Source organism: Dunckerocampus dactyliophorus, chromosome 5, assembly GCF_027744805.1.
Source record: "Dunckerocampus dactyliophorus isolate RoL2022-P2 chromosome 5, RoL_Ddac_1.1, whole genome shotgun sequence".
Classification (NCBI taxonomy): Eukaryota; Metazoa; Chordata; class Actinopteri; order Syngnathiformes; family Syngnathidae; genus Dunckerocampus; species Dunckerocampus dactyliophorus.
The window spans coordinates 10,779,368-10,805,950 of NC_072823.1; the positions used below are offsets into that span (position 1 = coordinate 10,779,368).

The 26,583-nt window shown below is 41.6% G+C and overlaps 2 protein-coding genes across 7 annotated transcripts in view; both read left to right on the plus strand.

The window, feature by feature from the left end:
- Positions 1-2,199: 2,199 nt before the first annotated feature.
- Positions 2,200-16,662, plus strand: klhdc4 (kelch domain containing 4). 2 transcript variants are annotated; one of them, XM_054777671.1, is made up of 13 exons: positions 2,200-2,414; positions 2,583-2,674; positions 2,957-3,035; positions 4,522-4,620; positions 4,744-4,880; positions 5,040-5,132; positions 5,290-5,452; positions 5,531-5,609; positions 5,691-5,899; positions 5,997-6,210; positions 7,436-7,621; positions 7,764-7,871; positions 9,688-16,662. In XM_054777671.1, exons 1-13 carry the CDS (start codon positions 2,316-2,318, stop codon positions 9,756-9,758), a joined length of 1,629 nt encoding a protein of 542 aa, XP_054633646.1. In that variant the 5' UTR covers positions 2,200-2,315; the 3' UTR covers positions 9,759-16,662. The 2 variants fall into 2 exon arrangements, with proteins under 2 accessions (XP_054633646.1, XP_054633645.1); XM_054777670.1 differs by having other exon boundaries at positions 9,368-16,661.
- Positions 16,663-17,735: 1,073 nt separating this feature from the next.
- jph3b (junctophilin 3b) overlaps positions 17,736-26,583 on the plus strand; it is a 53,592-nt gene continuing 44,744 nt past the window's right edge. For 2 of the 5 annotated variants that reach the window (XM_054775911.1, XM_054775913.1), the window contains exon 1: positions 17,738-19,402. In XM_054775911.1, the coding sequence (XP_054631886.1) occupies positions 19,021-19,402 (382 nt within the window). In that variant the 5' untranslated portion in view covers positions 17,738-19,020. Of the gene's footprint in view, positions 19,403-26,583 lie in introns of all 5 variants that reach the window. The other 3 variants (XM_054775912.1, XM_054775910.1, XM_054775909.1) reach the window with 3 other exon arrangements.

Consider the following 26,583-nt stretch of genomic DNA (forward strand, 5'->3'; position numbering starts at 1 on the left):
TGAACTTTTTGGAAGGTGTGTGTCCCGTTACAGCTGGCATAAAAGTACCGCCGCATTTCAGAAAAAGAACATCATACCAACAATAAAATATGGTGGTGGTAGTGTGATGCTCTAGGACTGTTTTGCTGCTTCAGGACCTGGAAGACCATGAATTCTGCTGTCTACCAAAAAATCCTGAAGGAGAATGTCCAGCCATCTGTTCCTGACCTCAAGCTGAAACCAACTTGGGTTCTGCAGCAGGACAATGATCCAAAACACACCAGCAAGTCCACCTCTGAATGGCTGAAGAAAAACAAAATCAAGACTTTGGAGTGGCCTAGTCAAAGTCCTGACCTGAATCCTACTGAGATGCTGTGGCATGACCTTAAAAAGGTGGTTCATATTTGAAAACCCTCCAATGTGGCTGAATTACAACAATTCTGCAAAGAAGAGTGGGCCAAAATTCCTCCACAGTGCTGTAAGAGACTCATTGCAAGTTATCACAAACGCTTGATTGCAGTTGTTGCTGCTAAGGGTGGCCCAACCAGTTACTAGGTTTAGGGGGCAATCACTTTTTCACACAGGGCCATGTCGGTTTGGATTTTTTTTCTCCATTAATAGTAAAAAGTTGCACTTAAAAACTACATTTTGTGTTCAGTTGTGTCGTCATCGACTAATATTTACATTTGTTTGATGATCTGAAACATTTAAGTGTGAAAAACATGCAAAAAAATAAGAAATCAGGAAGGCGGCAAACGACAGGATCCTCCTCTTTCCTGAAAAGACGCCCATTTCTTTAAACGCACACCCACACATTGTCTCAGAAAAGCAACTAAGCTATACTGTCAGCCGTGGTTAAACCTGTGTATGCTTTTGTTTGTGTGACTAATAACTGATGGCTTGAAAGAGAGGCTACCCACAGCATGCACTGCCCCTATCTAATCAATAACGTTTTCCAAAACATTTCAGCTTCCTATTGGATCGTTTGGAAGTGATATTGAAAAAAAACCCAACAGCATAGATGATAGACAAGGAATTTCATTTAGCCACAGTCAGGTGACCATCATGAGTGACAATTTCATTTGAACTTATCTCTGTAACAACGGTCTCGGTTGTGAAAGAGGCATCCAACATTCAATCTCTTACAATCAAAGGGAATAAATAGAATGCTATCGTTTTATGGTTTTAATCAACTGAGGTTTTGACAACGGAACACACTTGTCGCCCTCTTCGTGGCTATGAAGCGTATTGTCATAAATTGTCCTTTCCTCTGAGCTGTGTGTGTCACAGCGTTAAAGAACAGTGGTTTCCTGAACTTAAGGATCTTTATCTATTTTAAAATGCATAAGTGCTATTTTTTTTACTGTTGTTGTTTAAGCAAGCTGGGCTGTCGGGTGGTTTTTAGCAACAAACAAATACCATACAACGGTGTCAAGACTCATTAGTACAGTAGAGAGTAGACTCTTTGTGTGACATTCCTCATGCACCGAGCATAAATAGACACATGTACTGTGTTCAAAGATGCTAGAATGTACAACCATTATTGTCGTGCATCCTGTTGGAGACCTTTTTCTTACTGGTAAGTTTGGTTGTGGCTCTTTCTATGCAAACCCTGCTTGGGAGTTTGCGTGTACTCCTCGAGCACGTGCGGGTTTCCTCCAGGTACACCGGCTTCCTTCCTTCCTTCCCCAAAACATGCATGTTAGGTTACGCTGTCCATAGGTGTCAATGTTAGTTTGTCAGTCCATTCCAGGGTGTACCCCACTTCCCGCCTGAAGTCAGCTGGAAAAGGTTCCAGTGCACCCGTGACCCTAGGTCATGAGGACAAGCAGCAGGCCTACTGTATATAAAATGGATGGATGTTGTCTTATAATTTGTGTTAAATATTGAACAAATAAGGTGTCACAAATAGGTGTGCTGATCGAATATTTTTTTTGTTTGTCTAAAATCTTTGTCCTGTGTTTTACTGTGATGATAAAGATCAACAAAAAGGTAAAAATCTCAAAATCATTCAGTGGTCTTGAAAAATGACTGAGTAAAAAGTATTGTATGGGTAGTGGCGATATTGGTCCTGTATTTACTTGGTATAAAAGTAAGAGCAGGATAGCTCTTCAAAAATACACTGTACTGTAGTTGTAATTATTCGCCGACACGCCAGGTGTCGCTGTCACATTAAGGTACTGTTCCGTCCATGTTACACCGGAAGCAAAGCCAGTCTGTCCGGGGCTGAAAGTTTTGGGATTTACTCACCATGTGTGTTTTGTGTTTGGATGTCAATTTGACGATTTAATAGTTTATCACGTCTCTACGAAATAAAACAATCCTCGCCAACAGCAATGGGGAAAAAAGCCAAGAATGAAAAGAAGCCGAAGGGGGCGGAGAAGACAGCTGCCAAAATGGAGAAAAAGGTTTCAAAAAGGTCCAAACGTGAAGAGGTGAAGTAACATTAAGTGTACTAAATGTGAACTCTGTCGTCACGATTACAACTTTGTGAAATGCTATTAAAAAATCATTTATTAAGCTGTCATCCTGCGACACGACTGACATCGTTAATATTTGAATGACATTTACAATGTATATGTGAAATCCTGCCCTTGATCCAGGAAGATCTGGAGGCTCTGATTGCTGAATTTCAGAGTTTAGATGCAAAAAAGACCCATGTTGTGGAGACAGCATGCCCCCCTCCAGCTCCAAGGTGAGAGTGCAGTGCATGTCAAAACATTACTTGCTATCCAACATTTGAAACAAAATTTGCTGTATTTGTTGCACCTCTCGTCTTCCTTGCTGGCTCCACTTAGCACATGACACATTTCTCCAAAACAAAAATTACCACCTGAAAATCCCATCCATCCATGTTCCTGTCCTTCTTTTTCAATATACAAAATCACTTTAAATAAACACATTTATTTTATTTACATTGAGACTGATAAGTGAGATGCACGTCTGTCTTTTTAACTTTTAACTTCATGCTTTTCAGGTTAAATGCATCCCTCTCTGCTCATCCAGATAAAGATGAACTCATCCTCTTTGGAGGCGAAATCTTCAATGGAAAGAAGGTAAATCAAAGCACCAATAAAGGATTTGTGAGGCAAATTACAAACTTGAATTGTTTCGGAAAGCGTCTGAAGGTAACTAGAGCAGGGGTCACCAACGTTTTTCCTTGTGAGAGCTACTTTTACAAAACGAAAATGGCCAAGAGCTACTCATTTTTGTAACATTTATTTTCAGAGCTTATTTTAAACCCAAACAAAGCGAATATGCTTGTTTTACCAGAACATTAATAAAATGCTGGTGTCCACAACTCACATTTTGTATTTCAGAATGCATTTCTTTCTACTGTTCTTTCATTATTAACTGAAAACCTGAATGAAAAGCAGGCTTGCGGGCACCTCATGTGGTCGTGGGGGGCTACCTGGTGCCTGCGGGCACCACGTTGGTGACCCCTGAACTAGAGAATCTCTCCTTTTAAATAATGTAGTGTTCCCTCCATTGCGTGAGTACAAGAATCGCCAGCGATAGGGGAAAATCTGCGAAATAGCTACCACTCACATTAAACACGAGTTTAAGCCTCCTTAACCCCTCCCAAACGGTTTACATGCATTTAAACTTATGTAAAATGCTTCCAACATATTTAATGTCAAAGGAATCATCTGCAAACATGAAAATGTGCATGTATAGAAAATACAGTAATCAAATCAAATTGTTTTAAACTCAGTTTGGGTACTCACCAGTAAAGATATGCAACTTGAATGATGATGACCAGTTCACTGTGCAGTACCAATTAAGTATGTAGGTGATGAAGGTGATGGTAGGTGCAGGACATCCATCCATCTCTCCCCAGGGAGGCGTCCAGGAGGCATCCTAACCAGATGCCCAGGCCACCTCATCTGGCTCCGCTCCATGCGGAGGAGCAGTGAGTTGGATGACAGTGCTTCTCACCTTATCTCTAAGGGAGAGCCCAGCCAACCTATGGAAAAAAGCTCATTTCGGTCGCTTGTACCCGCGATCTTGTCCTTTCGGTCACAACCCAAAGCTCATGACCATAGGTGAGGGTAGGAACCTAGATTGACCGGTAAATTGAGAGCTTTGCCTTTTGGCTCAGCTCCCTCTTCATCTTCACCACAACGGACAACGGACAACGGTCCACATTGCTGCAGACGCCACACCAATTCACTTGTCAATGTTGTGTTGGTAGAGAATCTACAAACCATTTACAGCTCTTCGGACGGCACTACTTCATGAGCCACATCTTAGAGGCTTAGAGGTGTCTTGTTTCTTACGGTGGGTTATGAACATTGGAGGGGAAAAAAAAATAGGCAAAATTGAGAATTTTTTCGCAATATTATTTAGATAGTTTCCAGAAAAAATCCTCGTCTTAGCAAGACCAGGGTAGTCGAAGCGGTGCAGGAGGCAACATTGTGTTTCTGTCATTGCCATAAACAATATAACAGTGTTCCTCCAATAAAGCCCTTTAGATTTGCTTTGTATTTGCTGAAGCCTCTCTGATGAAAGTCTAAATGCCTGCTGTTTTCCATTTTGCAGACATATCTGTACAATGATCTGTTTTTCTACAATATTAAAAAGAACAGCTGGGTCAAGTCAGAGATTCCCAACCCTCCTCCCCCACGCTGCTCTCATCAGGTACATTACTAGCTTTATTAAAAATGTCATAGTAATAAAAAAATGTACATTGCTGTGATTGAAGTCCACTGAAGTCCAACTTGTTCTCTGGCCGTCTTCCTTGTGTATCACCCCCTCCCTCAGGCGGTGACAGTCTCTCAAGGCGGGGGTCAACTCTGGGTATTTGGGGGAGAGTTTGCATCTCCAAATGGGGAACAGTTTTACCACTACAAGGACCTTTGGGTGTTGCACCTGGCTACACACACCTGGGAGAACATCAAGTATGACAGGCTTAACTGGCTCATTTAGCTCAACATCTTTATTGGAAAAAAGTAAATTATACGTCTTATAAGCTCTACCGTTATCCTACTGCATTTCCAGTAAAATAAAGGTGATTAAGACCTTTTACTGTAGTACAGCTTATGTTAACCCTTGTCTAGAGCCCCTGGTGGTCCATCGGGTCGCAGTGGGCACAGGATGGCCCTCAGCAAGAGACAGCTACTGGTGTTTGGAGGTTTCCATGAGAGCACGAGGTAAACACATTGTTAATCTATGACCAACTTATCAAGTAACATCAATTAAGCGGTGCATAATGTACTGAATATATAATAATTGTAACTGGAGTTTTATATAGTCATTAACTTCATGTGACTAAATAAAAGTCTTCTGTTGATGATTTTCCCTTAACAGGGATTTTATCTACTACAATGACATCTACTCGTTCTCGCTGGACACCTTCTCTTGGTCACGCCTCTCTGCATTAGGCACCGCCCCTTCACCACGCTCCGCCTGTCAGATGACCTCCATGCCTGATGGCTCGGGTGTCATCATCTATGGAGGATACTCCAAAGTGGTGTGTGTGTGCGTGCATTTGTGGTTTTGTGTATTATTTGTTGGTGCAATATGCCTAACAGCCACAGTGTCCACATAGAGACTGAAAAAGGACATAGAGAAGGGAACCATCCATTCCGACATGTTTCTCCTCAAGCAAGAGGGTAAAGATGGCCAAGGTACAACCAAATGGGGCACAACCTAATGTCACATTGCCATCTCGTTTTAGTCTGGATTGTGAGATTGCGTGTGTCTTTTAGAAAAGTGGGCGTGGTCCCGGCTGAATCCCTCGGGTAACAAGCCACCTCCCCGCTCTGGCTTCTCCATGGCGGTGGGCCCAGCGGGGCGGTCCGTCCTGTTTGGTGGAGTTTGTGACGATGAAGAGGAGGAGACGCTGGAGGGTGACTTTTACAACGACATCTACTTGTATGACATGGTGAAGAACCGCTGGTACCCTGGTCATTGCAGGGTGAGCTGCTACGAATCGACCTTCTTGATGCACAGTGCAAAATTAACACTCTTTAGGTGTCAGAATTTCTTTTCCGTTTCTCTCTCTGTCTGTTCAGGGTAACAAACCAGACAAGAAGAAACGTCGGCGAGGGAAGAAGGACGAAGCTGATGGGGAGGCAGCAGATAAGGTGACAGAAGAGGAGGGTCCTCAAGGACCCACTGAGGTCATCAAGGAGATAGTCACAGAAGACGGCACAGTGATGACCATAAAGGAAGTAATTCCTGGAGCTCAGGAGGTGGGGGAAGATGAAGACGAGGAAGAGGAGGATGGTAAGAATTCATACACACACTCACTTAATTCCAATCTAGTGTCATTCTAAATCAACAGGAATACATCAGATTTGGTTTCTCAACTTTGACATATTGTTTGCATATTATTTTTACATATTGCCAAAGCAAGAGCACACTCAATTTTATCAAGCCAACCAAAGATGATTGGTGATCATTTCACAGTAGGGATCTTCGGGGTCGGTATTGGATGCCGAGCCGCTGTATTTTGACGATCGTATAATATCGCCTTCCGCCACAAGATTGGGCCGATTCGGTTGCTGTACCACGTTCGTAACTCTGAGCCACACTACAACATGGTCGGTGCGGTAATGCGCCTCAAAGCTGGTTGCCACTCGACTCCCGCCACTCGCAAGAAGAAGAGAACGCAACACCACCATGCAGACATGTCCGCGGTGTACCGCGGTGAAGTTAGTTTCACATTGGACGTTGGACATTCGGCTCCGTAGCTACAGCGGTAGTTCCCCCTCTCTGTGCCCGGACTGCTGTGTCATTGTGCGGTAAGCTCGCACGCAGCGGCGGAGCTACGTGGTGGCCAATGGTGGCCAGGGCCACCCTTGGTCACTCTAATGCCACCCCACTGGTCATCTAGACATTTCAGGTATCAATTTATTGCCACCCCTATGTGACTAACGATCTCACCTTGGCCACCCTAATGAAGAATTTCTGGCTACGCCAGAAAGTGGAAAGTGCTGCTCTAACCGCTGGTTGTTTACACTCTGAACTGTCAATAAATTACTATTGCACTGAAGAGAGCTTGTTAAAAAATGTCATATATTCTAAATCACACCACAAATTGATCTATAACCATGTCGAATGATTAGTCCAACCCTAAAAGTATTTTGCGTGTCCATTTTTTCTAATTTGATCTTTTTATTGGATGGATTTTTTTATTGGATGCATCTTTTATTGGATTAGGGACCTGACTTACAGAGGTTTGTTTATTTTTCATTCTTTGAAGAGTTCTTTTCAGAACCATTTTGAATTCCACAAATTCATGTTTGTAACAAAAGATCGACTCGGCAAGACTATAAAAAATATCAGATCGGATCAGAAGCCAAAAAACGTGGATCAGGACAGCCCTAGTTTACATAGGAAAATCTAACAATAGAATGTGGCAGCGTTCAAGAAAATCAAAACAAACTAACAGCTTGGACTGGACAAATTGTGCTGATTCCAAGTTTTAATGTTGCTCGCCTCCTTCCAGTGTCAGCATCTGCCCTCGTGGAGCCCTGCCCACGGTCCAGCGCCATGGCAGCAATGCGTCAGGGCAAACTCTACCTATACGGCGGGATGTTTGAGGTGGGCAACCGCCAGTTCACACTGAACGACCTCTACTGTCTGGACCTTCACAAGATGGACCAGTGGGAAGTCTTGATTGAGATGGACCCAAGTGAGTCAAGACAGCCTTCCCAAACAATAACCTGAACTCTGATCAGTTTCACTTCACAGGAACTTTGTTGATGCTGAAAAGGCATGGGAGTTTTCATTGCATTTTATGATTCACGTTTTTTTTTTTTTTTTTTTTTTTTAAGAGACCCAAGAATGGCTGGAAGAGTCTGAGTCAGAGGACGATGATGATGATGAGGAAGAGGAGATGGAAGGAGGAGCAGAAGGAGGGGAAGAGGAGTCTGATGAGGAAGGCAAGGGATTATTCTTCCACTCTTTCGTCCTGTGGGTCATTTTTCATGTAAATAGCAACATAGTTTATCGACCAGTGATTCTCTATGTGCAACAAGAGCGCAGGTGTGCTGCGGGGAATTATCCAATTTGACTTAATTGGTCCAAAAATGATTATTTATTTAGTAGTGCTGTCGAAAATAACGCTTTAACAGTGGTAACCAATTTATTAATGAATTACATGAACATTTTTAGCTTAAAGCATGTGCTTTATGGCACATTTAAAAATCACAATCATAACAAAAAACAAGAAGAAAAAAAACACTTAAATAAAAAACACACACAACAATAAAAACAATAAATAAAATGAAGTATAAAGTATCTGTAAACAAAATTGTACTTCAATGCAATTGAAGTGTTGTCAATGCACTAGATCGCACAAGAGTAACACACTTCACCTTCTGCAGAAACAAGATTTAAAACAATACATCCCCAAAGTGTATTGATTAGAAAAAAAATAGATCAGTTGAAAAACCCCCCCAAAAAAACGGGTATCATGGACACTATGCTACATTTCTAATTTTAAATCAGTGTCACTTTTGTTATTGTCTGATAAATATTCCGGAAATACTGTGAACGTCACATTGTGTGTCATCGCAGATGTCAGCTCATTTGAATATAAGCTTCCTTGATTCACTTGCAACATTTTGTGCGGAATCCGCTGTTTACATTTAATGAGGTGTAATGTTTAGTCTGAGTTTGGTCAAAGTACATGTTCTGGATGCAGAAAAATGCCTTTGGTGCATTCTAGCTAGCTAGCTAGCTTGCTGCCGCCAGAGACAAAGAGTAAGAGCGAGGCAAAGTGTGGAAACAAAGATGCCAGAAAGGTCTAACTGCAATGAGATTGAAAGATGAGCGATCACACACGGTGGCATGGATAGACTTGGCCTGTGACAAGCTGTCATCCACTGACGCCACATTTTACAATTATTTTTCATTCTCACGGTGATAAAGGATAAAGTGCATCCCTTGTCAGCTCAATACAGGACGTATACTTCTATCTGGTCTCACATATGCGAGTAGACAAAAAATTTACTGTCCATGTGTCAAATCTTAGTCGCAAAATGCGACAATGTAGTCACAGTCTGGCGCCCTCGCTAAAAGAAATGTCACCATCACTTCGTTTCGTAGTCAGACATGTTTACTTTCACTGTCCCGGCAGTAAACACTGTAGAACAGGTGATGGAAATGTGCGCAAAGGTGGACAGGTGGCAGCGCGCGCTGATACGAAGAGAGAGAAAATAATGCAGAGTGATTGTGAGGTCTGACTTATTCGTGGAAAATGTTTTTGTGATGCAACTGTGTTATTACAATTTTGAACGCATATTGTTTTGAGAAGCAAATCGCTTTAGGTTAGTCACTCCACCACTGCTGATGGGCATGTCATACAACTTCATGCCAAAAAATCCGGACTATCCCTTTAAGTGCGATAATCACAATAGTAAAATACTCTGTCCAGATGGCAACAATCACCCAGCAGTGAAGGATGAGGAGACGTTGTCAGAGTACCAGGCCCGCACAGAGCAATACTGGATAGGGCTCGCACGCACCAACATGGGCCCGGATACCAAGGATAAAAAGGTCGCCAAGGTTGCTTTAGCGATGGCTAAAGTCTTCTATGAAGATGGCTTGGAGGATGCTTGAGTGTGCTTTGTAAAATATTTATGTTTTATACAGAATAATGTAACTGTTATTGTACAGTTGTGGATATCAAAAACAATCATTTTGACCACAAGTTTTTTGTTTTTTTTCCTTGTGTGTCCATTCTTCCTGTTGAAGGGACCAGATGTCTGCTGCCTGAGCTCCGCATTGCTGTCGGAGTTTTGAATCATTGTTTGTGCTTTACCTGATTGCAGATCTCGATCGCAATCACAGGATTGCTTGCTGATACCCTCAGCTTGAATACCGTCTGGCGTGAGGTACTGTATTGTTGGAAAAACGATTTACGATTGCTGCTAGTAAGCCAAGATAACAGCTAAACTTCAAAGCAATTCCCTAAAAACAAAATGCCTCCCAAGATACTGTGTGTGTGTGTGTGTGTGTGTGTGTGTGTGTGTGTGTGTGTGTGTGTGTGTGTGTGTGTGTGTGTCTATATATACTTGTATATGTATACATAAATATATGTATATATATATATGTCAGAACCTGGACATTGTTGCTGCCGTCACTGTCCCTTGTCATTTCTTTTTTGCTCTTTCTTTCCCTTCTATCCAGCCACAGGTTCACAAACCAAGTCCCAACAAGTACTGTACCGATGTTGCTGGTTTTGCTTTTTGCAGTCGTCTCTTCCTGTCTGTGCCAAAGTTCCCCAACCACGTACTAGCAGCTCTCCCTCAGTCATTCCCCCCTTCCTTTCCTCTCACTTCCTCTCTATTCTCTGTCCCCTCTGCAACTATATATGGAGACATCCACCTGTAGTAAGTCTGTAAATTTGGACCGGCATACGGATCAGTCATAGCGCCTGACTGAGCTGTCGATGAAGACTCTTGTGTAAAATAAATAACCTGGAGCTTAAACACGCCTTATTCATCCGTGGTCAATGAAGAGTTGTGGTTTGAAAAGGATGTAACGCAGGGATACCTTTTAGATTGAGGGCCACATACTGAAAAAATCAAAGACAAGCCACTTTGATACTTTTAATTTAGTAAAAAAAAAAAAAAGCTGAAAAATAAATGTTATATGCACTCATGGAAAAAATTATGAGACCACCCTTGTTGTTTTCAGTTTCTTGTTCATTTTAATGCCTGATACAACTTAACAATGGCAACAAAAATAGCTCATAAGAGTAACCATGGAATTTGCTAGATATCAGCTCTTAAATTCAACTCTTATGGGCTATATTTGTTATCATCATTATATTTGTCCAAACAAATGTACCTTTAGTTGCACCAGGCATTAAAATGGATCAATAAACTGAAGAAACAAGGGTGGTCTAATCATTTTTTCCATGACTATATTTAAAAACTCTGTTATAGGTGGCAAACTGTATTATTGTTGTATCAACATTTCAACTTTTTTTATCCTTACATTACACTTTTTTACTTTTCCCCGTTTTTGCTGCTTTTTTTTAACTTTTTTTTTTATTTGGTGTGGGCCAATAAAAAATGAGGAAATAGAAATAGACCCTGGGTCCACGTGTACAGTGGTTATTAAGCACGACATGCTTTTATTTTGTATTTACTTATTTTTACTAAAATATGCATTCTTTTTGTATGGCCCTAAAACACAAAAATGTAAAAGCAAACCAAAATATTTTTGGCACAAAAAATATAGAAAATCGAGACAGTACTAAACATGTCTAACAGGTATTTGTCTCCATCTGGTGGTGGTCGTACGTCAGTGCAGTCAATACCAGTTAGGCATCATATTGAAGTCAAACATTGTGTTCGGGAGAACGATATTAGTTACTGCAGTTTTTACACTTTTGAATAAAGTCTCACCTGGAAATGGTGGTCAAGTCACCATGTAAGGATTCCTCACCACGTAAGTAAGCACATACGGTCACAGTGAGATGAATCAGGAAAAAGTGGGAGAGCTCAGACAGCAGGGAAAGAGAGGGCTCTGGTGGAAGGAAGGATGCAGGGAAGGTGTTGAGGATGAGTGCATGACGTGTCAGTAAAGACATCAGTCACTGTTTGAGCACCAGTCTATCCTGCACTGACCCATTTTATCTGAGAAGAGGCTGTTGAATAATAGAAGAGTAGAAAAGATGGATGAGAGTAAGGCTGTCTTCCTCTTGTTCTCGCCTTCTTCCCCCGCAGTCCCTGTTCTTGACTCTCTTGCCTTCTCCCCTTTTTAATTTTAACTCTGGGACAAAAAAGGATGTATAAATAACTCAGATTTTTTTAGGTGCATTGCTGACGTGGGGGAAGCGTAGTATGTATTGGAGGTGTGCAAGCTGTGTGTGTGTGTGTGTGTTTGCAGAAGAGGGGTGTCCAAACCTTTCCAGCAATGGCCGCATACAGAAAATTGAAGTATGTGTTACATTTTACATTAAAGATGCCAAAACCAATCCACTCTAGGTCAGTACTGTATATGCTAAACCATGTGAACACAACATTCACATCTTAGCTTTTGGTGACAAAGCAAATTAGTGTAATATTTAATAATATATCTCATTATTAATGAATTTGTTTTATTTTTAGAGTACAGTCATCCCTCGACACTTCGAGATTCAAACATCGCACCCTCACTCTTGTGTTTTTCCGCAAATAAATGATTACTATTGTGGCCGTAATCCAGCTAAAACTTAACTCTGAAGCCTCGATGTCACTTCCTGTCGACACATCCGGAAGACATTTATTGCAAAACAAGCGTCTTATTTATGTCTTAAATGGTGTATTTACTGTTATTATAGCTATATTATACACTATATTGAGTAATACTAGCGTAAAGGTGACTATATGGATGTTATTTCATGTCTGGAGGGCTCTAATAATGTTCAAAACCATATGGACAAGGTCATAAACAGTTTTTCTGTGCTCCGAAAATATCACATTAATAAATAAGGAATCCTACTTTGCGGAAATTCACTTATCACGGTCGGATCTGGAACCAATTAACAATGATAAACGAGGGATTACAGTATACCAAAAATGAGGTACAGCCAGAAATGGCCCCTGGGCTACACTCTGGACACCACTGTCGTAAAAGATCATTTTGTACTTTGTTTTATTTCGAAATCCATTACAAAGACAAAGATTAGCTTGGCTGCTTGTTTTAGTTGCCAGGACATTTTGTATCTTTGTTCACACACACATACACATTAGTACTGTATACACACGTATACACCACCCAAGTAAGGACTTTGTCGTTAATCTCTGGCAGTCACGCCTACAATCAGAACCTAGCGGATGAGTGAAAACCAATGCAATGACTTTTAACCTGTTAGTATTTGTACAGGGTAGTCTTTGAAATATTGTGAATAACGCTGACACACTAACATGCATGCAAAATGATACCATTATTTACAACCCGCAGGGCATGCTGGGTAACCTTGCGGTCGCTGCTGTCTTTTCAATGTAAGACATGTGAAAAGTTACTTGAGCTGAAAGATTTTCAATTTGGGTCACCTCTTGTCATGAAGGGGTATTGGTAGGTCTTGCAGCCAAACCAGCTGAGCACCAATGTCTTAGGCCACCACTCGCCTTGTCATGAGGGCTTTTCAGTGTCCGTCATGGTAGGATTCGATAAAAAAATGCTAACCAGATTTCCACAAAGCTTTGTAGAGTTGTCCATGCACGACCAAGGTAAAAAAAAAAAAAGAAAAGAAGAATTTTGATGAAGCTCTGGATGAACGTGCAGACACCACTGGAATCACGATGGCGTTCAATTTGGGTTGGCAGCGGCAGCTCAGTCCTGGCGGACTTTGTTTTGCGGCCAGAGGATCACTAGTTTGAGAGCCACTACTGAAAATGCTAATAATAACCTAATTCCTGGCAACCAGTCCAGGGTGTACGCCGCCTCTCGCCCAAAGTCAGCTGGGATAGGCTCCCCGTATACCCCCGCAACCCTAGTGAGGATAAGTGGCATAGAAAGTGGATGGATAACCTAATTCTTCTGATATCGCTACTAATGCTACTACTGATAGTAATAGTTGGTTTTATTATTATCAACAAGCCTCCCACTTTATGTTAGACAGGATAGGCTCTAGCTCCTTGTCAACCTGAACAGGATGGATGGTTTATAGAAGTAGTAGAAGTAGTTTTAGTTTAGATCAGGGGTGTCCAAAGTGCGGCCCGGGGGTGCATTTGCGGCCCGCGGCTGTGAGTTTATCGGCCCGCAGCACAGTCTAAAAATGTAATTTAACAAGGATATTTAAAAATAAACAGCAGCAAAAATGGGAAAATCAATCAAAAGTCAAAATATTAAGAGAAGGCTTGTAATCTAGCAAGGACAAAAAAAAGCCGTAATTTCACAACAGTTGAAATATTAAACATTTTTTTTTAAAGTGAAAAACAATGAATAAAGTTGTAACTTTTGGAAACTGAGGTTGGGGGAAAATTTATAACATGAAAGTAAAGTGAAAATATTAGGAGAAGAAAATATACAAGAAGAAAGTTGAAATATTTGGAAAATTATACAAAAAAAACCAACAACAGCAGAAATGGAAAACAACAGAAATTTTACAAGAGTGAAGTCAAAATATTAAGAGGGAAAAAAGTTGCAATTTCATGAGAATAAACTTGTAAAATGAGGAAAAATATTTTAGTAACAATGTTGGAAAAAAAGAAAAAATACATTTATATTTTTTTTTAAAAAGATCAAAAATATGATGGAAATAAAGTTCTAATTATGAGAAGAAAATTTACAAAAGGAAAGCTGAAATTAAATAGCTGGAAAACTAAAAGAAATGGAAAAAACAACGGTCATTTTACAGGAATAAAGTCAAAATATTAAGAAAAAAGTCATATTTTTATGGAAAAAATGTCATTTTTAGTAGCATTTTGCCTATATTACAAAGGTGAAATGCAGTTTTTTCTTGAGCTACATGTAGCTTCTGAGCATATCTACTGTATGTGTTGGCTTACAACATTTCAAAGTGGCCCTTGCATCCTTTCATTTTTCACTATGTGGCCCTCACTGGAAAAAGTTTGGACACCCCTGGTTTAGATGTTTAAGAATTCATTTCATTCAAGTTTAGGAAACATGGGATGAAAAATGGATTCACTCCCTGACTGCCAAGGCATCAGCGCACAGACTGGAAGTCTCTGCAGCTTGTTTTTTTTTATTGGCCCATGGAGTATTCTAAAAATACGATTTAAGAAGAAACACACACACACACACGAGTATATATTCATTTAATTAATAAAAAAAAAAAAAGAAAGTGTCTTTCGAATTGACACGGTGAACATTGCCAGTGGTGATGTCATGAACTTCCGGCTGTAATTGACTTAATCAAGGTGATGTCACGGGTTTATCTAGGCAGTCACATACATTGCTAAAGTTCCTCAGCCTGATCTCATTATAAGCCCGCACGCACGCACGCACGCACACACACGCAGACACGCATTCTCTCCTCCCACACATTTCTCCTATTTCCACCAGTGTGTTTAGAGGCTTTAACCTTAATCCCTAACCTCACTGTGATTTTATTACCGTAATCTGGCCGCAATGGGTTTAGCACTCCAAGACGCTGTAGACAGAAGGACAAGGACAACAGCGGAATGACCGGTGTGGGAGGAAGGGCTGTTGAAGGGTTGATAATCCTCACTGGAGGGGATTTTAGTATCATTTGTATTGCTGCCTTCTTCCTCTTTCAGTGTTGATTCAGCATGGAGAAGAGCGTCTGTTCATTCACTCAAATACTGTAACAGTATCAACACAACTATGAGCACTTCAACAATTCATCTTTGATCCATCAAACCTCGCATGATCCTGCTTCACTCTTCTCACAAAGTAAACGGTTCTGCACAGGTTTGCAGTTATGTAACATTAAAGTTGTACTGTCACTTGATAAGAAGCGGCCTTAAGGTTCAACGTGAGTGACACTGGTTGGGGTAATGGAATTGAATGACAATGCTACAATCTCATCTCAAAATCCCTCGTGTTTCTGCTTTACGTCAGAATAAGACGCGTTTCTATTCGTCATCTTCATCTTTTGTTTTCAGTTTATTGTTGTGTACTTTTTTTTTCCTCGTTGTTGACTGGAAAGGACGTACATGGCAAAGAGCTCCGCCGACGATACTAGAATTTTGAACTATTTTGGTGCTTTCCCGACTACACTTTACAAGTGCAAGATCAGAATTGCTTGCCGACACCCTCAACTTTAACTCGGATAGGCAAGAGGTACAGATTCCTTGAAATAAACTAGCTGCAAGTGCACACATCCACAACACTCATTATTCACACTCCTACCGTCAGGCAGACGCTACAGGAGTTTGAAGTCCAGGACCACAAGACTGGCAAACAGCTTTTACCCACAGGCCATCAGGCTTCTCAACGAAGCACTCACACACTCATAGCACTTTATTTATTTATTTATTTTATCTGTATTAATGTCTCTTCTGTTGTTGTTGCTTAATTTATTAGTACATATGTTTCTTATGTTCTTATTCTTTCTTGTGTTTTCTTTCTTTTCTTGGAAGAATTTCATTGCATGGTATAACTGCCTGTTTTACTGTGCATATGACAATAAAACTCTTGAATCTTGAATCTTGACAGCTGCTAGCAAGCCACGCTAACTGCCCAAGTTCAAAGCGGTAGCCCAGCAACACCCAGTCATTGGAAATGTCCAGTGCCTGTCCCAAGCCTGGACAAATGGGAAGGTTGTCTTAGGAAGGGCATCCGGCATAAAAAACTAACAAAAAGTACAGAAAGTGCAAGGAAGCAAAAGCAAGCAAACGTGGAGCGACACATGCAAGTGAAACTGAAGCAGGGCCCCAGGCTGCGACCAAAAGGTCGCATTTTGCGACTACAATCTGAGACATTGCGAGTGAATTTTTCATCTACTCGCGCATGTGCGATCAGATAAAAGTACCCGACCCGTATTGGGACAAAGGACGTCCCTTATTAGCGTGAGAATTAAATATAGTCTGTGAAATTCTAGTCAATTGACAACAGCTCGTCACAGTCTGAGCCCATTGATGCCAGCGTGTGTGATCGCTGACGTTTGAATCGCATTGTGGTTCAACTTTTGTACCATCTTTGTTTACATGTTTTGTCTCTCTGGCGGCAGCTAGCTTGCTAGCTAGCTATAGTTATCCGCCTTGTCTGCGGTCCATCAACTCCAAATGTGTCTCTTTTTTTTTTTTTTTTTTTACCACAGTGACATTTTGTCTTTAAAACAAACAAACAAACAATGCGGTTTGTTTGGAGCTCCCACAGTGAAGCTACAATGGCTGTCATGTTCATGGGGTACGTGCTAACTTCCTTTTTCAAAGTGTCACTAAACAACGTTGCTCTGTTGTGACCATTATAATAATTATGGCTTGTCTTCAAAACACCAGTTGTGTGTCCAAGTTGTTTAACATAAACACGTAGTGTATCCAGCTTTAAAATAGTGCCGCTATCATGGGATCTTAACAGGTAGCCCCTGAACTACCTGTAGCTTGCCATCTGATCAGTGGAGTAGCTCACCAAAGAGTTATAATGTGTATGATGCCACCAATAAGGCCTTCCAAAAGCTAGGGACAGAAACAGGGTGGATAGAGAAAAGACAGTAGCCATTTAATGTTAGTATAGTTGAGTATTGATCAGTGAAAATGAGAGGAAATGTCAAATTGCTTGCTTGCTAGCTTGTAAACGAATCTCCGGTTCCAGGGAGGAGGACTGGCACAGGAGGAGTACTGCAACAATATGTTTTAACGAGGATGCAAGAACACTACAGTACAGCGGAAAGACGCGAGGACGGAAAGGCGGTCACAGGAGTGAAATACACGTGAGTGACTAAAGAATTGATGTCTTTTTTTTGTTTTTATCAGTTGAACTTGCCGGAGGGGCTCAACTTAAGATGTTTCATTGCTAACTAAGAGTTAGGAATCTCTTCATCGTACATTGACAAACCAGGGCCCCCAAACAACATCTCCTCTCAGAGCCCCCACAAGGCTAAAAACGGCCCCTGACAGGGAAAGCCGAAAGACACAAAAACATGTTTTTTATTGCATTGGTATTTGACTCACAAGCGTCTTATCTCGATATTAACGTGATGTTTAATTATGATGTTAACGCCATTGTCGTTGTGAGGTGCAATAAGTGTGTTTGAAGTGTGATGCAGAAAAGAAGAAAAGCTACCAAGTGAGGGAGGATGGCGACGGTGTAGTGTGTGTCCCTTTAAAAGTGGAGTGTGCTACTGAGCAGGAGGGCGGGGGGCTGGTTGGCTGCATTGGAACAGTCCTCTGTAATGAGCAGATTTTCTAGGAGAGAGAGACATACACAGAGGGAGAGAGTGCACTCCAGAGATCCAGCCATAGGATAAGAAGAAACTGTGGGAGCAAGACAGGCGAGGCAAGGAGGTTTTGCGTCAGCTGCTTCTCCACAGGGAAGCTTGATGAGCAGGAGATGCTGAAGAGGCCAGGAGCAAAACAGGATCGTATAGATGGATGTTATCTCATCAAGCAGGCACACTGAAGGCAACCCACGCACAGGATAAACCACTTATGGACGCAGTGGATTAAAGACCTGCGCACAGACTAAGAGAGAGGGACAGGAGGAACACAGGAGAAGATATTCATCTATTTACTAATTTATCTTCATTGTGTGCGGACGCATTTGCTGTCAGTGTGTGAGTGTGTGCGTGTGTGTGTGTGTGTGTGTGTTTTAGAACGGCGGGAGACTGCATTGCTGCTTTATGAAACCACACGGCAGACCAAAAGCAGCCCAGCACATTTATTTTATTTATGTTTGTCCCTCGTTTTTCTGTCCCGTCTTTGCAAGTGTGTGTGTGCTCGCTGTGTGTGTGATGCCAGAAGTAAGCGACCCACAGACCGACTGCTCTGATTTATAGATAGTGTTGAAAAAGTACAATTGAAGACAAACATCAGTTTTTTGGGTTGATGTCCAGTCGGGGCCTCGGTCCTGATGGTGAAAGCCTGAGCTTGCCATTTGGAGAGTGTTCTCCACACTAGAGGAGGAGGAGGAGTAGGAGGAGGCATCGTCACATCACAGGAGGCTGACAGCAGGACATGAGTGTTGTGGACTGTGTCGACAGGCCCATGGCGGACTGCTGTATCTTCCAGCAACTTTCATCCCTTGCTGAGAGAGAATAATGGCAGTGCTGGGACCACCTTCCTCCTCTCTCACCTGCACCTGATGCAGAGGAGCCAGCAAGTTGCAAGGGGGTGCTGTCAAGGGCGCACCAGGAGGATGGTGTGAACCATCGTCCAGCAGACGCGTGACTCCGATGTGCGGGGCTGCCTTGTTTCTTCTTCAACAGCTTGCAAAGCTGACAGCATCACAGCACAGAGGCTGGTGTTGAACCGAGTGGGAGTTCTCTCCCTCCCACTCACGCCCCCCTCTTCTTCTCCTCACTCGACCTCCACCTCGAACCTCAGCTCCATGGATTGATCCTAGCACCAACCTGTCCTCCTTTCTTCTCCCTGTCTTTTCTTTTCTTTTTTTTTTCTTTTTCTTTTTGTCGAGGCTTCAGGGGAATTGCCAAGATCTGTTTCATGCATGTCCACTGGAGGCAGATTCAACTTTGACGATGGGGGGTCATACTGCGGCGGGTGGGAGGATGGCAAGGCGCACGGCCACGGGATATGCACGGGACCCAAGGGCCAGGGGGAGTACTGTGGGTCTTGGGCCCACGGCTTTGAGCTGTTGGGCGTCTACACTTGGCCCAGCGGGAACACTTACCAGGGTACCTGGGGGCAGGGCAAGAGGCACGGCGTGGGCGTCGAGAACAAGGGGAGATGGGTCTACAAAGGGGAGTGGACGCATGGCTTTAAGGGACGCTACGGCGTACGGGAGAGTACCGGGATGAGCGGAAAGTACGAAGGGACTTGGAACAATGGGCTGCAAGACGGATACGGCACTGAGACGTACTCTGATGGAGGTAAGAAGGAAAGAACTGTTGCATGGTTGCTTTGCGTATGAAGGGAAGAACATTTGATGTCAAAGTGTAATGTGATGGGGACATTCTTAATAAAGAATGTCTGACAGCAGGCGACAGAGAGGTCAAAGATGTGCAAAGGTAGAAAGTAAACAAGAGGCCTCCATGGATCATCCCACCTTGCTACCGCACATCCATCAAAAGCTGCTGCAAGATGGTCTCTCATCTCATCCTCGCTGCACTTTGGGGCAGTTTGAACTAAAAACAGAATAAAAAAACACGTTTATTTACATGAAGCTTAAGACACAAAAGGGTTTCAAGGTGGACGTTTTTGAATGTTGAATCGACGCTGGTATCACTTCCATGTAAACGCTGAAAATGGAGGTCATGCATAGCGATGTTGTCTTGAGAGTACGAGCAGTTGGTGTGCATGTTTGCAGGGCGGCCTGGCTCAGGTGGTAGAGTGTTTGTTTCCCAACCTGAACATGAATCTCCGTCCTCCTGTGACCATGTCGAAGTATCCTTGAGCAAAATACTGAATCCCCAGTTGCTCCTGATGCGTCACCAGTAGGTAAACGTGGTCATTTCAAAGTACTTTGAGTACCTTGAAGGTAGAAAAGACCTGCACAAGTGAAAGTCCATTTACTACGTTATTTTTGGATAATATCTGAACAATATTGGCATCTTTATACGTAACTTTCAAAACCCTAAAAGGAAACTTTTGGCACAATCAGAATCTTTATTGGCACACAATTTGTTATTGTAGTCACTGTGAAAACATTTCTGTCCTCCAGTGGGGGCATGACAGAAAATAATTGAGAACCACTGTTGTACACCAACTGAATCGCACAGGGGCCAAAACTCAAAGCCTACTTTAGGTAGCGGGCCAAACAAGAAAACGTACTTTTGAAAAAAAACTTCACTCGTGTGGATGGACGGGTTTTTTTATGGGGGAAATGCGCATTTTTAAAAAATATCCATGTCTGTTCATTCCTGCTTGAAATGCCTACTTTCCTATAGTCTCTGAGGCCGTGAATGTGTCCTGACTGCTGATTGGATGAGCCAGGAAAAGGGAGGGGGAGACAGATGCGGATACAGTAATGGAAAAATGATTAGACCACCCTTGTTTCTTCAGTTTATTGATCCATTTTAATGCCTGGTACAACTGAAGGTACATTTGTTTGGACAAATATAATGATGATAACAAATATAGCTCATAAGAGTTGAATTTAAGAGCTGATATCTCGCAACTTCTTGATAATAATCAAAATCACTTAAGTTCTAATATTGTACTGCCAAAAAAATGAACTCTTACGAGCCATTTTTGTAGTCATTGTTATATTTGTCCAAACAAAGGTACCTTTAGTTGTATCAGGCATTAAAATGAACAAGAAACTGAAGAAACAAGGGTGGTCTAATCATTTTTTTCATGACTAGATATAGTCGTCCCTCACGACTTTGCACTTTCGCGGCTTCACTCTATCACGGTTTTAAAAAAATCATATTAATGAATAAATCATGCTTTTTCATGGTTGAATACAGTCTATTATTAGACAAAACATATGCATCTTTAAACAAATATTACATGTTTTTTGGCTAAATGAAGCATTTTCAAGCAAAAAAATGGCTAAATGAACTAAAATACAAATATGAGGCATTCAAAAGACGGATTCAGACGCTGATATGTAGTATGCTACACTGGTCACTGGGTGTCATTAATGTTACTGTAATTTTCAGTGAGACAAACATAGGCACAATAATAATTGCACAATACCACTAATACTAATAATAATGACATGGGCTACTGTTGCGGCCAGAATCCACTTCAAGCTTAAACTCAACTCTGAACAGCCAACGTCACTTCTTGTCCTGCAGATGTCTGGAACACATTTATTGCAACACACATGAGCACGAGTCTTATTTATGTCTTAAATGTCTTATTATCTCTGATTATATCTACTATATTGGGTAATACAAGTGTAGAGCTGACTCTTCATGTCTAGAGGGCTTTAATAATGTTAAAAAAAAGCTATTTAGAAGGTTGCTAACAGTTTTTCTATGGGTTACTACAAAACTACAAAAATATTCCATTTCTAAATATAAAATCCGACTTCACGGAAATGGACTTTTCACGGTCGGGTCTGGAACCATTTAACCGTGATAAACTGTCATGGGATTACTGTAAACATTTACGAACGCACCCACGTTCAAACTCTCATCATCTCACATACCGACAAATATCACTGCATCAAGTTCAACAGATCCCCAATGTTCTCAGCAAAAATGTGGGTAAACCACGTGCAATCGTCGTATTTCGTCCTTTATTAGCAACCACCACGTAAGATAACTTCAGCCCTTCCGGTCCGTTCGGCAACACTTCCTGTCGAGAGTGTGACTTCAGAGGCCTTCAATACTGATCAGAGAGTCTTAGGGATGAAAGAGAGTTACCTCGACAGGGGGCAACAACAAGATCAAAAATAAGGATTAAAATGTCCCAAGGAAAGAAAGTTCCTTTTAAAAAATGAACAGCAGGGAGGCCATCATTCAGTCAGTTGGCAACAGAACATTTTTGCACTTTATGGTGTTTCGCTGCCTACATCCTGTATGTTTATATCCATTCATTCTCTCTCACTCTCACTCCCTCTCACTCTCGCCCTCTCTCTCTGTATATATATATATATATAAAATATATCAAATGAAATATTGCCAAAATGATATCAAAATGTTATTAAGCAGCAGTATGAAGTAAAGAAGTGGTCCAGGCCGAAGTGTTTTGTAATCTTCTGTTTGAGTGATTTTGTCCCTAAACTTAACTAGACTTCAGCCAAGCACTACCGTCACACTCGAGCATATTGAAAAATTAATCCAATTTGACATCATAATTTGACGTCATCAGTGTCGTCGAATCGCTTTGATTTAACTGAGACCGGGCTCACCGCCAATGACTGTAAGGATACACATGCCCCTGTATTATAAACACACACCAGCTCTTATACACACGCTGTGTATGCGAAAATACACACACAAAAATATTATGGTGTGTTTGCAAGCAGAGCAAAAGAGCTGACAGTAATATGCATGCAGTCTAGTTACATAAGTCTACTACGAGCAGCAGGCTGTTCCAGGACAATGCTGTTCTGGACCACACACACACACACACACACACACACACACACACACACACGCATGCATACACACTCCATTGCAGGCAGTGTGATGATATCTGTAGACTGGATTATTTGGTAAGGTTGTATCAAAAGAGAGAGCCAGACAGATGGGCTGGAGGAGACAATATAAATGATAGCAGGAATGTACAGTATGATGATGAATGAATGCATGAAAGATGGCTGTCAGATTGATGGTCACTCACTATATGTATCAGAAAGATGAGGGAGGTCCTGCAAAAAGACGCCAAGGCACTGGGTGTCTCACATGAAGCGTCATTAGCATGATTTGTTTGGCTCATTTTGCCTACATCTCTGTCCAAACTATTTTTTGTGTCAGCTACTGTGTACCACAAAGATGCATAGATGGCTGTTTAACTACTTTGCATGCCTTTCATTTAAAAATGGTGAAGAATGTCAAAATGGCCTGCACATTTTCAGTTTTTCTATATCTTGCCCTTGGTGGAAAAAAAGATGGCACCCCTCTTTTAAACAGTCCTAGTTCAAGTGGCCAATAATAAAGCAGCATATCAGTGAGACATGTTAAATCAGGGGTTGGGAACCTTTCTGGCTAAGACAGCCATGAAAGCCACATCCTTTAAAATGTTTTTCCGTGATAGCCATATGATATTTTTAACATTTTGGTGCCTGACCCGGAAAACGTCAGAAGGACAGCTGGCTTTGGCTCTCGTCACCTGCATGGCAGTAGAAAAAGGGTGGATGGATTAAAATGCAGAAGAAAGTTTTATATTTTCAACAAATGATAGCGATTTGGCAAAGTTTAGTTACTCCCGTTATCTATCATTGAATGTATAGCCTATCGTAACAGCAACATGAATGTACATTGCTGGTCACCTTTCTGAGATTGCTTTTTTGTGTTTGTATGAGCTACGACTTTTTCAAGTATCTGAGCATACACAAAAACGACCCGAGCATTCCTGGGACCTCTGTGAGCGGCATCGGACATGCACACTGTGGTATCGCAAAACCTGAGTTTGTTCAAAACCTGAGAACTGAGAACTCGGATTCTGTTCTATTTTGTATATGAGTGGTTTCAAACAGACGGCAAGAAGGTTTCCACAATGTAGATTTCTTTATTCTACGTCTCAGACAAAATAAGCCATGGTCTCATACAATCAACCATCTGAATCTTGTAGAAAACCCCTAGTTTATAATTTTATTTTCAATGTATTATCTTGGTTACCATTTATATTGTTAAATAGGTATAGTTTAATTTCCTTATTTGACTGTCACTTTCTGTTTTAAAGCAGCCCGTTGTGGCACTACAGTATTTTATCATGAAAATGTACTTGAAATTGATGCCATGTTTGTTGTACATCTTTACTTTTGTTTATATTAAAATAAAATCAAATTAACTCACAACCGACCTTTCGGCGTAACACACGTCCGGTCATCAAAATAAAAGCACAGCAGTAAAACGTGCACGGTTACGCAAACACATTCAGTGTTTTCACTCAGAAAACTGGCTTGCTACTTTTGCCGACGCTGTTGCTCTGTTCGTTTGTTTCGCCATAATACAAGGTTAGCAATCAGCATTAGCTATGTACTAACCTGCCATAAACAGCGGCATGTACGCGCTGTTAATAAATTGATCGGCTGTGGTAGTAAATACGTGCAAACAGGGGCTTATCATCGGCTGGATGGTGCTCATCATTGTGTTATATGTTCCGCTTGTTGTTGTTTCCTGGCACTCACTCCGTTGCATTGCAAAATGGCACAGAATAAATTGTTATGTGTTTATTTCATTTACAGTCCAGATTGGATTGGATTTTGTGCGCAGCATGGTTTTGCGGTGCGCAGAGAGCTCAAGAACATTGAGGGAACATTGCTAATGAGCGACAAACATGAACGGCAGTTATTTTAGTCGGGCCAAATGGAAATTTAGGGCAATTTTTATGCAGTGTAACTTTTGTTCTAAAACAATATAATTTTTTTAACAATTTGTTTACTTAGACCACTATTGATAACATATGCTAGCCAAAGGTGGTGATTTTTCGGTTTCATAAAATGTAATCGTGAGCCAGCATACAGGCCCTTTAACAAGGGTTGTACCAATAGAAATGCAATGCAGTTTTATCTTATTTTATATCCTCCACACAGTTTTGCAACTTGTACCATTGCATCCTACACAATTATAATGCTGCACCGATACATGTATGCACATACTTGTTACCTTAGAAACCAGGACTGAAAAGATGAAAAACATCCAGAAATGAATCTGCATCTCACTTTACATTGTCTCCAAATTATGTTGGCTGTAAAAAGGTGACTGGAGGCACATCCTGTCCTTCGCCATGCATGTCTTTAATATCAATATCAAATGAAATCAGCTGACGTTAGAAGCAATGCATTGCAATTGTGTCCTTGACAGTTTTACAACGCATACCATTGCAACCTGCACAGTTATGATGATAAACTTATACATGTTGGTTATTTTTCCCACCCCTAGTACTTGTACAGTACTCCATATAGCATGTTTTGTAGTATTTTTTTAATTATTTCATCTGTTGAGCCGTTGGTTTCCATTTACTATTGTTGCTTAAATGTACAGTGAATGTACAGCCTCCGGTGAGATGTCACATTGCTTCCAGCCATCTTTCTCTCTCAGGAGTCAACTGTCTTCCCTCCACCGTATGATATAAGGCAACTCTGCTCTGACTTATTGTCAATGTTTGCCTTTTACTCCTCTCCTACATCTGCTCTCCTCCCACTTTTCTCTTTCCTCCATCAGCCCACTGCATTTCCACAGTGCTACTCGGTACAGCGCAGTAGGTTTCCATAGCAACACACACCGATGTGCAGCAGGTCAGCGTGTCACGAGAGACTCTGTACCTTACTGCTATTGGCCACGATGTGGGCCATTCCAGGTTCTGATTGGCTGGCATGGCCTTCCGGGCTAATGGTGTTTACTGAGATGAGGAGCTAAACTGACTGATTACAATCCACACGCACACACAATGAGGAAGAGAGCTGTAGAGAGGCAGATTATTACTGTCACTGTGTTACACAGTCATAACAGCTAGAGATTAGAGTAGTCATTTGTTGTGTCTGACTGCTTAATACAACCACACAGCCTCAGTAAATCACCATTTCCTGCCAATACAAAGTAAAAAAATACTTCTGGTCTCATAATACAGTCAGGGTGGCCCGCTATTTGACGTCAAAGTTTAGTGTACTGTAAATGCGGCCCAGGCGACTTATATTTATAATATACGCTCCTGATCAAAATTACAAGACCAGTGGAAAATTGCAAGAAGTTCCATTTTGCACTGTTAAGGAGGTTCTACGTACAGCTTCAAAATGGGAAAGGAAGAAAGTGAAAAAATTGAGTAAACAATTTATTGCAAACAACCATGAAAGTGAAATCAGATGATCAAAAGTTTAAGATCACAACCTTAAACGTCAAAATCTTGGCAAAAATGTGCATTCAGTGTCATTTTCTGTCAGGTATTCACACTGACATGATCCCTTGATGGCAAAGGCCAAAAAGCTTCAGAAAAAAAAACTCACCTGCCCTGAGGCATCAAGACACGGGACGATCCTCAGCCCAAATGAAGGTTGTTACTGGTGCAGTCCAGTTAACAATCAGAAGATCTGCGAGAGAAGGGTTTGAAGAAGAAAAAACTTTGTCTTCAAAGGCCTCGTCTCGTTCAAAATTGCCCGATTGGAATTTTCACGAGAGCGCCAAACATGGGACATTGAAAGGTGGGGGAGTGCTGTATTCTCTGATGAGAAAAATGAACCTTGACAATCCTGATGGCTTCCAATGTTACTAGCTTGACACGGAGATCCCACCTGAGATGTTTCCAGACGGCACAGTGGGGATGGGGGGGAGGGTGCCATCATGATCTGGGGTGCTTTTTCCTTCAATGGAACAATTTAGCTTCAGTTTGTGCAGGGGTGTCAAACGGCAGCTGGCTCAGGACAACGTTGCAGTTCACAGTGCCCGCCTAACCAAGGACTTCTTCCAGAGGCATAACCTCACTCTTTTGGATCATC